At 43.3% G+C, this 12,749-nt stretch overlaps 1 protein-coding gene across 2 annotated transcripts in view; it reads right to left on the reverse strand.

Moving 5' to 3' along the window:
• PLCL1 (phospholipase C like 1 (inactive)) overlaps window positions 1–12,749 on the reverse strand; it is a 207,430-nt gene that overhangs the window by 23,599 nt on the left and 171,082 nt on the right. For both annotated transcript variants that reach the window (XM_054830787.1, XM_054830789.1), the window contains exons 4-5: window positions 4,361–4,436; window positions 462–571 (exon numbers count right to left, since the gene is read on the reverse strand). In XM_054830787.1, coding sequence (XP_054686762.1) covers window positions 462–571; window positions 4,361–4,436 — 186 coding nt within the window. The remainder of the gene's footprint in view (window positions 1–461; window positions 572–4,360; window positions 4,437–12,749) is intronic.

Here is a 12,749-nt window from a genome sequence, read left to right on the forward strand (position 1 = left end):
GATGTTTGGATAATGCTCGACTTTTCTGACATTTCTGCAGAATCTACAATATTCCTCATGTTTTTTCATGACACTCCCCCCAGCCCCATCCCTTCCCAAAGGGACGCACTAGTTCTCATTTTACAAAACAAGTATCTGAGACATGGTGACCTCAGAGAGGTCACATTCAGGGTGTGTGGGGCGGAACAGACAACCAAAACCAGGTCCCTGGGCACACCAACCACAAGCTATCTTTCCTCTTTTGTTCAGGCTTAGATAAATTCACTTCCAGAGCTTCCACACCAGACGTGGAATTAGATATATTTGATAAATCTCAATAATTGGGGGTAATTTATACATCCCATTAAAATAAAATGTTGCTTCGGTATTAGTAATAAGACAGTAGAAATAGATGAGCTAAAAGAGCAAAGATTTGGTTATAGAGTTAATAGGAGACACAAGGTGGTGTTTTCTGTGCTTACCTTCAGCACTGTGATATTCCATGCAAAACTCTCAATGGCTTTGCTTAATTTTCTTCCTTTCAAACCTTCCTTTGTCCCGAGGTTATGAAGTTCTTCGTGGAATTCCATTCCTAAAAAAACAGATCACTATATCACCCAGTGCATGATTGATTTCCCCTATAAAATGTTCAGTGAGCTTTTTCAGTCTCAGAGCCGGTACTTCCTACAACCTCATCCCGTGTTTCCCCCCCGTTTCCCTGTTATGACCACATCCCTGCAGAGCATCTTCCAGAATAAAAGGGTCATGTGCAATCTTGCGGTTGTGCTTCCACTTTGCACATAACTCTCCTTTCCAGCGCTGGGGTCCTGCACAAGCACGTGCCTGGTCCTTGCACAAACACTCCTCCAGCGCTTCTGCTTGCAGCCTGCATTGCTGGCAATATCGCGACAAAAGGCAATTGCTTGTCACTCTCCTTCAACAGATGATTTTGTACCTTGGAAGGCAGTCTGACAGACGTGGAAGATACCTGTTCAGCACAGCAAATACAGACTCACATGCACAGCTCCTCATTAATCTTAATCACAGTCATCCAGAAAAGCCCTTGTACTTCACAATGATAAATTATGTCAGAAATGCATACTGCTAATCACAGGATTGCTGTTCCTGCAGCCTAGAGAACTGAGGCTTTCAACCATAGCCCTGGGAATTGTTACATTTCATTGCTAGTTTCTGTAGCAAACGTCTGCAAATCTGTTGCTGGATAGAAGAATTCAGAAAATCTGTAAGCAGATTAAAAACCTTAATGACTCCAATTAGCCCACCAATTCTGCAAGATGTGCACAGTGTATGCAAACATTTCTCTGAGTCTGGTGTGGATTAAGAGACAAAATGGAGAGCAAGCTGCTTGTGTTCCCTTAATCTGTACCTTACAAAGGCCAAATTGACACTCAATCACTCCAAAATGTCTGAAGCCCATCCTGGCTGAACAAACCAAGTTCCATCTCCAGTTGTTTCATAGCTCTCCCTCCCCTAATGTTTTAAGGCAAATGTCACTCCCAAATCCAAGCTTCATTGAAATGACATCAAAGAAATGCCCATCGAGAGAACACCTGCACAGAGTAGACGCAGAGGGCTGTTTAGTGGGTTGCTGAAGGAGTCAGTCCTTTGACAGCCCAAGACAGGCTTGCACTCGGCATAGCTTGCCTGAAGCGCTCCTGGAAGACTAACAATAGGTTTCTTCTTGCCTTGCACAGACTCCAGGAGCTTGACAACACTGAGGCAGTTCAACCCCACACAATGCAAGATTTCTCCACTGTTTATTCTCCAAAACTTCGCCCACTCACAGGTTTTGCCTGTCTAGGGTAACAGAGCTCCTGCAGCACTTCCTTTGGAAAACAGTCTAAATAATTGCACCCCAAGCAAGATTCCCCTGCAGGTGTGCCTCTGACTTACAAATCATTTCACTTCAGTAAGTGAAAGAAAACCTTCAAATGACTCGCTCTGTCCTGCAAAAAATATGAAGGCTAATGGTGCTCAGCTCCGCGTGGACAGCCCTGCCTTTATGCAGCATCCTTTTAGTTATTTTTCCCTCTGGACCTCACTTCCCCACCTGTAACTTGGAGACAGCGCTGCCCTGGAGAGAGGGAGCTACAAACATTTGTTATGCTGTGGGTAGGAGCACCAACGAAAACGTTTAGCAGTTCAGTCCTCCAAACTGCTGCTGACCAGGGCTGAGACTGCAAATGAAAAAAACCAAAAAAACCCAGCCACCTGAGAAGCAATCTGGGGGAGCAGGCAGGACCCTGTGACACAGGGAGCCCAGACCAAAACAGGCTATGATGTGAAACAAAGCTCTGGTGGGAACAGGTGTTCAAAGGGAGCAGGACTGGGGTGAGGTGAAGGACAACATCACAGGCAATTCTACCTCTGACACCTCCTAATTTTGAATGCTTCATCTTGCCACATTGAAAATGTTATTTGAACAATTTGCCCGGGCAGCATTTGCAACAAACTAATTGGCAATTGAGCGTGGTGAGAGATTCTCTCTCTCTCTCCTGCTCCTTTCCACTTCATATCTCTCCAGCCTTCTTCTTATTTAGAAATGATATTTTAAGGCTAACAAAGCAAAACAAATGAAAACACAAGTAGACAGAGCAGCAAAGAGAACAAACTTGAGAAATTAATCTTTTTTGCTGAGGGAAGGAAGGAGAGGGGAACTGCATGAAACTCTGGACATCAGTGTGGTGGCATGGTCCTGTGTTGCATTCTCTGTGCACATCTCCAGCCCTCTGCTCACAAAGACGCCAGTGCCCAGGCAAGTGTCACAGGTTCTTCTCCCTGTGCACAGAGCAGAGTGGGCAGAAAGCTGGCTGATGCTGCTGAGGGTCTGTATAATTTAGTGCAAAGTATTGCTCTTAAACGACACCAGCTAGAAAGACCCCCGGTGCTGCATTTTCCTGCCATTAACCCATTCCTAAACCCTCTGCACCTGATGAAGGCTTTGGGCTGAGGATATTTATGCTGCTTGTGCAGATATGCAGGAGGGGGCAAGGCATGACACCGATGAGGCCCATGAAATCCAGCAAGACATAGCTGCTTGTCTCTCCTCCCTTTGCTACCACAGCACCAGCATGGCTCCACAGCTCTGAATTTCAAAGAGCAAGGACTAGCTTCCACCCTGGTCTTGCACCACAGAAAAATCAGTTAAATGCTACTGTTGAAAAGTTTCCAAATTTCCTCTAATTAAAAAGATGAATTAAAGGATTTACTACAAAACATCAATTTCATTCATTATTTACATTTAATAGAAGCAAATGGATGTAGCCTGCATCTCTTGCCAAATCCAGAAATGCCTATCAGAAACAATAGTATTTATGATTGTTGTGGTCCCAGAAGACTATGCCCAAGGACACAAATTAAATGCAGTAGCAAGCGTTTGCATTACTGATGTTCAAGGCTTACTACAGGTTAGGAAAGGTGCAGCTGTACAACTAAATGAACTGCAAACAGATTTAATTTCTGCAGTGTAAACCCCCAATAGGAATACACTGCGTGTATTTATTCAGCATGGTTTCTGATATGTGAAAGTTGATGGATTTAGTTGTAGAGGATTACCACTGCCAAATTTGGATTCTTGTATCTCTAGCAGGGCTTATTCTTGTGTATCAGTGGAAGCTACAGGAGATGTGTCCCTGTTCAGAGCCTAGCCCGCTATCCTGAACAAGTGATGAAGAGCGGTTTGCATGAATCAGCTGAAGCGGGTGGCCACTTCTGACACCACCTCTTCCCTGTCTACTGGTGCACACGAGACAGAGCCCTAGTTCAGATAAAGACATCCAGTACAATACACCAGCAACATATGATCTACTTTAAGCCTACTCACAGTGGTTTGCACCCATATACCTGATCTACATAATGCATAGCCACACAGATTCACTGTGATACAACGGAATTATATTGGCATAAGTTTCCAAGGTCTAAAACAAAGTTAAACAGCAACAGTAAGTAAAGGTAGACAACAGAGCTTGGTCCTGTGGGTTTTGAAACCTCTTGCTACCTGTGGTTTTAAAGGAACGATTGTGGTAGAGAATGGAGGTCAGTAAAGGCAGCGTACCTTCTCACTGCCTCTCTTTAACTGAATGCCTTTCTAGTTCATTTGACTAATTTAAATGCTGTCAGACATTTCAGAGCTGTAGAGCAGATGGAGCTGTGAAGGTAAAAGCTGAGGATTTTTCACTGATCCCATGCCTGCATTGCTCCTGAAGGATGAGCCTTCAGGAGGGTGGAGTCTGCCAAGGGAAGACCAGGATGCTAACCTAAATCCCAGGTGAAAGATGCTGCATTAGTCACAAACTATAAGTCAATCATGGCACATCGTTTTCCATCTCCCATCCAGAATTGCACAATAAAGAAGGATTACCTGCTTTCTGGCACTGAACAATCTTGTCGTGAGTGATGTCTGCCGTCTCAATGAGAACCCTGCTCTCTTGAATCATCTGTCAGAAGATAAATGGTAAAAAAGCAGCATGACTAGGGTTTCCTGCACCCTCTAGTCCACAGAAAAGTACAATGGTTCAAACTTAAAAAGAGCTCTGCTTTGCAAGTAACACTATAAAGATTGGATCATTCCTTTATATCAGGGCTCCGAGATCTGTATCAAGCTAAGTGACAGTTGCTCAGAAAACGTTTTGCTCCAGAAGTTAAAGAACAGCTGTTCTACATCAGTGGGATACCACTGCAAATAACGTGAAGGAAACAGAAGTGATTTCAGGAGAAACCAGAGTTAGCAGACAAACAAAATTCATTCTACGTGAAACTGAGCCCTTTCTAATTAGAAATTTTCTTGAAACAAAGAGACAAATAAGTATAGTCCTTGACATTAGTGGTTATCAAAAACGTTACCAAGTCATGAATAGTGCTGATTTCAAGAGGTACTTATGCCTGTGCTGAACTTTATGCACTACAGCGGTTCAGACAGCTACAGTATTTCTTAGGCTTCTCTTTTTTGAGAAATTCAGATCCAAATTCTATCCTATCCTCAACATTTCTGTTGAAGTTTAAAAGAAAAAACAAAGTCTTCCCAGAGTAGCCCATTAAGAGCAAACAGATGAGGTGTCCATTACACGACAAGTTTTCTGAGCCTCCCTTCTTGCAAATGCTATTCTCCTTTGATAGTAACAAACCTTCCAAGCCCCTTCAGAATCCCAGGCAAGCAAGCAAATTGTTCCAATGCTATATTCTGTGAAATTGCAAGAGGTGGCACATACATCTGTTACAGAAGGCAAGAACATGCTGTGTAACAAACTATCCCTGAGAATAATCTCACTCTCCCGGGACACACACGACAAACCTCAACCAAATCCAAGCAGCTTGAGAGCGGTGCCAATTAGAAATGAAGCAAACTGAATACTGCCTAATGTTACATCCTGAAAATACAGAAGCCGCCATCTGAAAGCTTTGCCAAAATGCTAACTACTACTAAAAGCCTTCCTACTTTCAGACACACTAAATATGAAAACACAACCAGTAGGTTTCGATGATTTTAGTGGAAGACAGTGTAACAGTATTAAATTAGCACTTACAAATTAGCATGTCTTATTATTTTAATTAGACACAAGGGAGGAGAGATGCTTCCACTTATCACACCCAAACTCCAAATTCTGGAGAAACTCAGACCCAAATTTTGTTCCTCATGCCATCTTCATTTCTAATTAAATCTATTAAGACAGGCTTCATTTAATAAAAATACCTATGTCTTTGCTTTGATATAAACAAGAGCATGAGAAAAACAAAATCCATTACCAGCTTCATGGGCAGAGAGAAAAAGGCCTGATACATCTATGGAGTGCAAAATTGTTTTTTAACAGAACATGCCCAGTGGATATGCCAGAGATTGAAATTGCTTTTGATAGTATCCTTTGCCTTTCATTCTTATTACTCGCTTGTTCATGCATCACATTGATTTTTTCCTCTTTGATATTTTTGCTTGTCATCTAGAAAGAAATGACAATTTCTACCTACCCTCTGGCTTTTCTGTACCACAGCACATAGTCATTTTGTGCTGAAGGAGCCGTTCAGCTGCCAACTACAAACACTGAAGCTGGTCTGGGCAGTAAAGAGAGTAAGAATCCCGATAAAACCTGCACGTCACTACAGAGGCAGCCAGAGGCTGTAGACGCATCTCCTGCACTTGCAGACACAGGGCCCATGAGCCACTGCCCACGCTGCTCGGTCCAGCCAGGCACTGCCGGCATCTCCATGGCTGCTGCCCCCCCGGGCACCCATCACCCTGGGCTTTGCCCCCCCATGGGTCTGTGCCTCTACTTCCTACCCAGCAGCAAGGTTTCGCCCAGCAAGGTCAATATGTCCAAGCTGGGACAGGATATCCAAAGCACCTGATGCTCTTGTGCTCAGGTCTCTAAAGTAGAACTTGACTTGTGAGAGGTTTTTTTTTTAATATATATATATACACACACACACACGCGTGCATATATATATCTATATGGCCACAGGAAATTATCCTACCATGCACCAAAAAGAAAAGAACCTTGAGAATCATGCGATTTGGTAATCTAAGTCTGACCATACCTTCCTTCAACTACTGGACCCGCTCCCAGGAGTTTCTGGCATGCCTGTTTTAGGATTCTCAGACATGAAGGTATTACATCCATTTTTTAAGAGAAAAGTGGCAATAGGACGTCAATTTTCCCTTACTGCAGAATAGGTAGAGCAGCCCTCCGCTCCTTTGATGCCAACATCAAAGTCTCACTGCTCTCAGCTCAGCCAGAACAATTAAAAACAGATCATATAGCAGAATTTAACCTGTTCCTGTCTTCCTACTCGGCAGTAATTTTGACAAAAATAAGCAGCTTTTGTCCCATGACAAATCGTGACAGTGGATTCAGAGTTCCTCAGCTCAGTGATTGGGGTCAGGGGATGCCCTTAGTGCACTACCTGGCATCCCCCCCCAACAGGTTCCTCAAGGAAATAATGCACTACGTAGAAATAATACACCCTGTGCCAACTATGATATATGATTTCGGCCGGCCTATGGTGTCTTTGCCACCTGCGATAACAGCGTGCAGGACCCGGTGTGTCTACGTGACAGGCCAGACCCTGCTCCCAACAAGAACCGTATGTGCATTTTCAGCGTGCACGAGATCCTGCTCCTAACGCTGCCGTAAAAGGTCGTAACAACGGGCTAGTGCAAGGACGAAGTCTGGGTGTTCACTTTGAAGAACCAGAGACTGATTCATACAGGTAAGAGTACAACGGGCAAGTAACTGCCATCCAGGAATAAAATTACAGCATAGAGTGTGGGGTATTTTTTTTGTTTGGCTTTGTTTGTTGTTTTGTTTTTTTCTTAAAGCACATCACCATAGATGCTCTTGAAAGGATTCTGTGCAAATTCTGGCAACAGAACTAATACAAGCCTCAAAAAACAGCCAACGTTATCTGAAAACCCACTTTTTTTTTTTTTAATTTTATCCACCTGGGGCATATTTACTAAGTAAACATTGCAAAGGTCACCTAAAAAGCTAAGTTACTAGTAACTGTTTACTGGAATGAATGTTAACAATTTGTCAGTATTCAATCTAATGTGGGTAAAAGCCTCAGCTAGAAACTGGGGCCCCGCACACCCTTTCAGGCTGGACACAGGACAGTTCTGGCAGGACTCCTGGCTGCAGTGGAGGGTGCTGGCCAGGGATGCAGCATGCTGGCCATAGACACCTCTGCTTGGTCCCGTCCGTCAGCCACTGGGAGACTTTGCTACCATGGCTCTGCTCATCAACAGCTCCCGCTCACAGTCCTGTGTCACGGCACCTAGATACCCTTTTTCTTTTCTGGCACTGGTTCTGAAATGAGTTCATGGTCTCCCAGTCTGAATGGTGCCCAGCTTTTCCACCTGGCATCACATCCAAAACCCGGCTTGGGGATGCCACCTACTTCTCGCGGTGCCAAGACAAGAACCAGAAGCCCCAAACACAACACGGACGGCTGTGAGATTTTCTGCTGGGAAGGTAACCTCATAAATAACACGATAGACTGAGACTTCCAAACCCAGTTTTGCCAGTAATGTTTCAAAATCCACCAACCTGTCCCAAACGTGAAGAGTGAGCTTTCTGATGTTTGCAGCATGAACTTCCATGCACCTTTACTCTGCTCAGACCCACGCTGAGTTGTGTAAGTCCCAGCCATCTGCCTGGAGCCCGTCAGGCTGCTGTTTAATGTCAGCTCCCAAACGGCAACTCGCTTCGGTGAGTGACTCTTGAAGAGCGAGAGACATCCTACTCCCTCAGGAGACTCATGCTCCACCAGAGTGTTAACTCTTGAACGTTGAGCTTTGAGGGATTAACCTCCACGTAACATATACTAAACAGCAACCTTTAGGGGACAGATGCTGGTATCTGGGTCCACTTGGCGTCAATGAGGAAAGTTTTAGCAGCTGCTGAAGCTGGCAGGATTGCTCAGAACAACTTGCATTTTCCATGTCAGAAAGATGATGATAAACTTTAATGAGTGATGTGTTTAACATAATTACAGGGGGGAAAAAACCAGACAAAAATTGGAGTAAAACCACACAAAACCTGACTCGGGTATCAGGATTTAAAAAGCTACCTTGCTGACCAACAGTATATACCTATTAGAGTAAGCAGAAAGGAAGAAGGCTGAATGGGAGAAACTACCACACACCTTGACAACATTTGGGATCCCGCTAATGTCAGTACTGGGCTCTGTGTCCTGAGGGCCAAGACCCGCGGGGAGGGCGCGGGGTCCCTTCTGCACTCGCTCTGCAGCTGCAGCGGCGCAGAGCTCTGCGGGAACAAAGGACGGCTCCGCTCCTCCCATGGGGACCCCTGCCACGTTTCCATGGGAGCAGGGACACAAAGATTTTTGCAATCCTGGAGGTGCTAACCCTCCTGGAGAGGCTGCAGCGCCAGAAACACTCTCACAACAAGAAGTGAATAAGGGGTTGTTCGGATTGACAAAAGATGCACATGGTACCAGTCCCAGAAGTACATGTCACATTTAATAAACTAATGGGAATGAGGAATACAAAACCTCATCTGCATAGGTTAGGTTAGCGTTTTTCCTGCAAAATAGCTCATTTAATTTAAATATTCTTATAGAAATGCTGAAAGCAAGAAGCCTAAACTCAATTTGTCTCAATCCACCTGAAGCACCCTGTTACCATCATGCTGGTTTCTCACAAAGGCACGGGAAGCAAGAGCTGGCACAAACCTGGGACCTATCTCTCGTCCCGTATGTGAGACCCAGAAAGTGGAACAGACCATGGACTGAAAATACAACTGACCTGTCTGCTTAAGGGTCTAAATATAGCATGTAATATCAAATTTAAAATTACACTGCTTCACAGAAAGAACTATGCTTTACTTTGTCTCTTAAGTGTTAATTACAAAGATAAATTAATTTTAAGTGAAATTTAAAATATCTTAATACTCAATGCATTGGTTTTTTACTCACAACAAATTAACAAGCTTATTTCTTGTAAGCACTGAAGGTAGTTTAATCATATGATCAGTACAAATCAAACAAAAATGTTATTTCTTTTTACTTTAATGAACTCCTGTGATAGAGACCAATTTCTTCCTTTCTACAAACTGAAAAGGGGAGAGGAAATTAATACAGCGGAGTCTCACAAAAAAAAACCCCAAGCCCAAAAAGACAGGAAAAACTCCTGGTGGCAAATTAAAGCACTGCTCCTGCTGGGAAGATAAATGATACAAAAGGGACAGTTCAAAGAATCCTCTCATAAATATTGCAAAGTTTAGAACAGAAACCAACTGAACGTCAAACTGAAAAAAAATAATAAAAGAAGCTTTCTCTCGGGTGTCGCCTCATGGCCATTGTCCCAATCTCCTATGCCTTCTATTGACAATGAAGCGTTTTGCCTGGCTAAGGAATACCATATCGTACCTCTATAGGTAAAAAACCCCACCCAAAACCCCAAACCAATCCACAGCGACTGCCCCCCCCAACCAAACCCACCGCCACCAAAAATAAAAAAGCTACAAAATCGCAGCCAATTTGGAAAAACAGCTGAAGAGCAAATTGAGCTCATGCAAATTTGAACAGGATTCCCTCTTCAGCGTTGAGCATTTCTTGCAGACATTTGGGACAAGAAACAGCCAGGCAATCAGTCGTGTGCCAGCAAGCCTTGTAAAAAGGGAGGATGTGCACGTGGTGCCAGGACGTGGGAAGGAACACTGGCCACCAGTCCACCTTGTCTCTGCCCCAGTAAGCTCCAAGCCAGGTTTCCGTATCTGAGCCTTTTCCTGCAACAGCCCAGTAAGAGGAACAGTTACCCAGGATGGTCACATCAGCTGGAAACACCTTATGCACACACATTGCAGAAGGAACTGAATAAAAGTCACCTTAAATTCTAGTTTCATGTTTTCACTTATAAATATTTCTGGGGAAATATGGTGTCAGAGTGTTGTAGGATGTGATCTGGTGCACGAAGACTAGTCGTCTACAAAAAGGAGCAGTAGAGGAACAGGGAAAGGGGTCAGCTTTCAATATGCTTGTGTTAAAACAGAGCAACTAAAGTACCCACGTGGAACTTCATTCTGCAAGAAAAGTTCTGATCTGACTATTTTCAGGTCCTATTTTAGAAGGGACTAAGGGACATGGCTATCAGAGACAGAAACTGAGAGCGCGGTGGGTAAATGAGAGTGAATTATAAGAGTGGAGAAAGAAACAGTATAATTGCTTTCCCAGTCTATGTCCAACTTTGGACGGAAAACTCTTTAAAACAGATACAAATTCAAGACAATGTCTATGTACTGGACTGTGCTTGACGTCAGTGCATTATGACACTTCCTTGGCAGTGGATGTTCTGCTCTGCCTATCCCTTGTACTTAGCTGCTCAGAGAATTGTGAAAAACGGTCCTTTGGGGATGACTCTGTCCCACTTGAAATATGAATTTCAGTGGAAAGGCTTACAAAAATCTGTTTAGTCATTTTGCATTGATATAAACTGGGAAAATAGATTTTCTCCTTGGGAATAAAGAGCTGTCGTGCCTGCATCAAGACAAGGAAACCCAAAAGACTGAGTCTGAAAGGACAGCAGACAAAGAACAGTTCCTCTCCACACACACCGCAGCAGACTTCTGCTAGGGTGCATGGACCAATACCTGTGTCAACAAAAACACTGCCATTAAATGCATCGACTTATTCCCCAGCAGCGTCACAGATATTACTTCTCCAAAATTCCAAATCCATCTCCGTGCTGGCCGAGACATTCTTAACTCTAACTTGCCATCTCTCAACAGTACCTACAGGCATGCTGTCCTTCCATACCTCTCTGTTCCAAAATAACAAGATCCATTCCAGTAAAGAGACTTGAATACAAAGAAAAATGTTAATGTCAACATGAGTTTATATAACAAATTACTTCTCTGCTCAACCTTTTTTTTTTCCTTCACACTTTTTGTTGTTTATGATTCAAAAACATGTAAGGATACTTGGGGAGCTTCTATTTTTGTAGAAAAATTTCTATATGCACACGAGCCAGGAGACTGGGTAAAACCAAGAACATTTATTATCACTTGTTTATTGCTTTTCATTTGCAAATGATTCCATCATTTGATCTTGGAGGAAAAATAATACTGAACTAATAACCGAAAAGCAAAGTGCACAAGTGTCCCCGAGTTCATGCATGCTTGCATCAGCAAATGAATATATCATGCAGACAGAGAGACCACAATCTGTTGGTGAACAATTCTCAACCAAAAAAAATCCTAACTTCACAGAATAACTGTTTGCAATGAATAATTCAACCATCTGTCACGTCCAGCTGGGCCCCGTCCCTTCTCTTCACATTGAGTTTCTCCTTTTTTTAGGTGTGATCAATGAACACCGGCACCAATTTGACAGGTTATAAGGCACACCGCATGCGCTGCCCACCTGAGCGATTAACTTCCAACGCCCAGCCATCGATGAGGGGGAGAATACAAGCAGAGGGGGAGAGACACAGTCTTCCTTCATGGGAAAGCAAAGGTCTGAAGAACAGCTCTGTGAGTGACACACTACACTTCCCTAGGATGTATGTGTGGGAGTCAATGACAACATTACCAGAATCCATTCATCATACTCTATGTATGGTATCTACCAAAGCTGTAAGTCAAAATAAATCGTTCTAAACTGTTTTTCTGGTAGTTGATATACTTTTCAAAAATGTTTTCTGTGAATTGTCAATGGTCCACCTTATTTTCTTGTTTTCAGCAAATCCCACTCCCTGTTCCCTGCAGAAACTCCCATACCACCCAGTGTCATCAGTGAAGCCTCTTCCTCCAGAAGACACGGCAACAGTCAAGTTCCACTAAACCACTGCAATGCGATCGTAAAAAAAAAATAAAAAGAGTCTTGAAAAATCATTCCAGTTCCTTAAACAAAGCACATTACATTTTATTCTAACAAGGCCTCTCTCAAAAAAAAATATTTAATGTGGAACACAATGGTGAAATTAATTGCCCAGGAAAAAACAAACAAACTGCACAAACCGGTCTTTGTCTATTGCGCCTGCTGACAAAGGCCGAGCAGGAGGGAACAGACAGTTAATTGTTTTCCACATCATTGTGGCAGGTCTCCGAGCATTTGCACCTCCATTTGCCTGGACTGTCAGCCCTGTCTATGCCCCATTAAACACATGGGCAGAATTTATACTTTCCATAAAGGAGAAAAAAAAAAAAAAAAAAGTCTGTTCAGTTGGCAATTCCCTGTAAAGGGAAAAAAATCCAACACATTAGGACTGTTTTTATCAGAGATTATTTTCAAAGCAGACT

This window comes from Grus americana, chromosome 6, assembly GCF_028858705.1.
Source record: "Grus americana isolate bGruAme1 chromosome 6, bGruAme1.mat, whole genome shotgun sequence".
NCBI classification, from domain to species: domain Eukaryota; kingdom Metazoa; phylum Chordata; class Aves; order Gruiformes; family Gruidae; genus Grus; species Grus americana.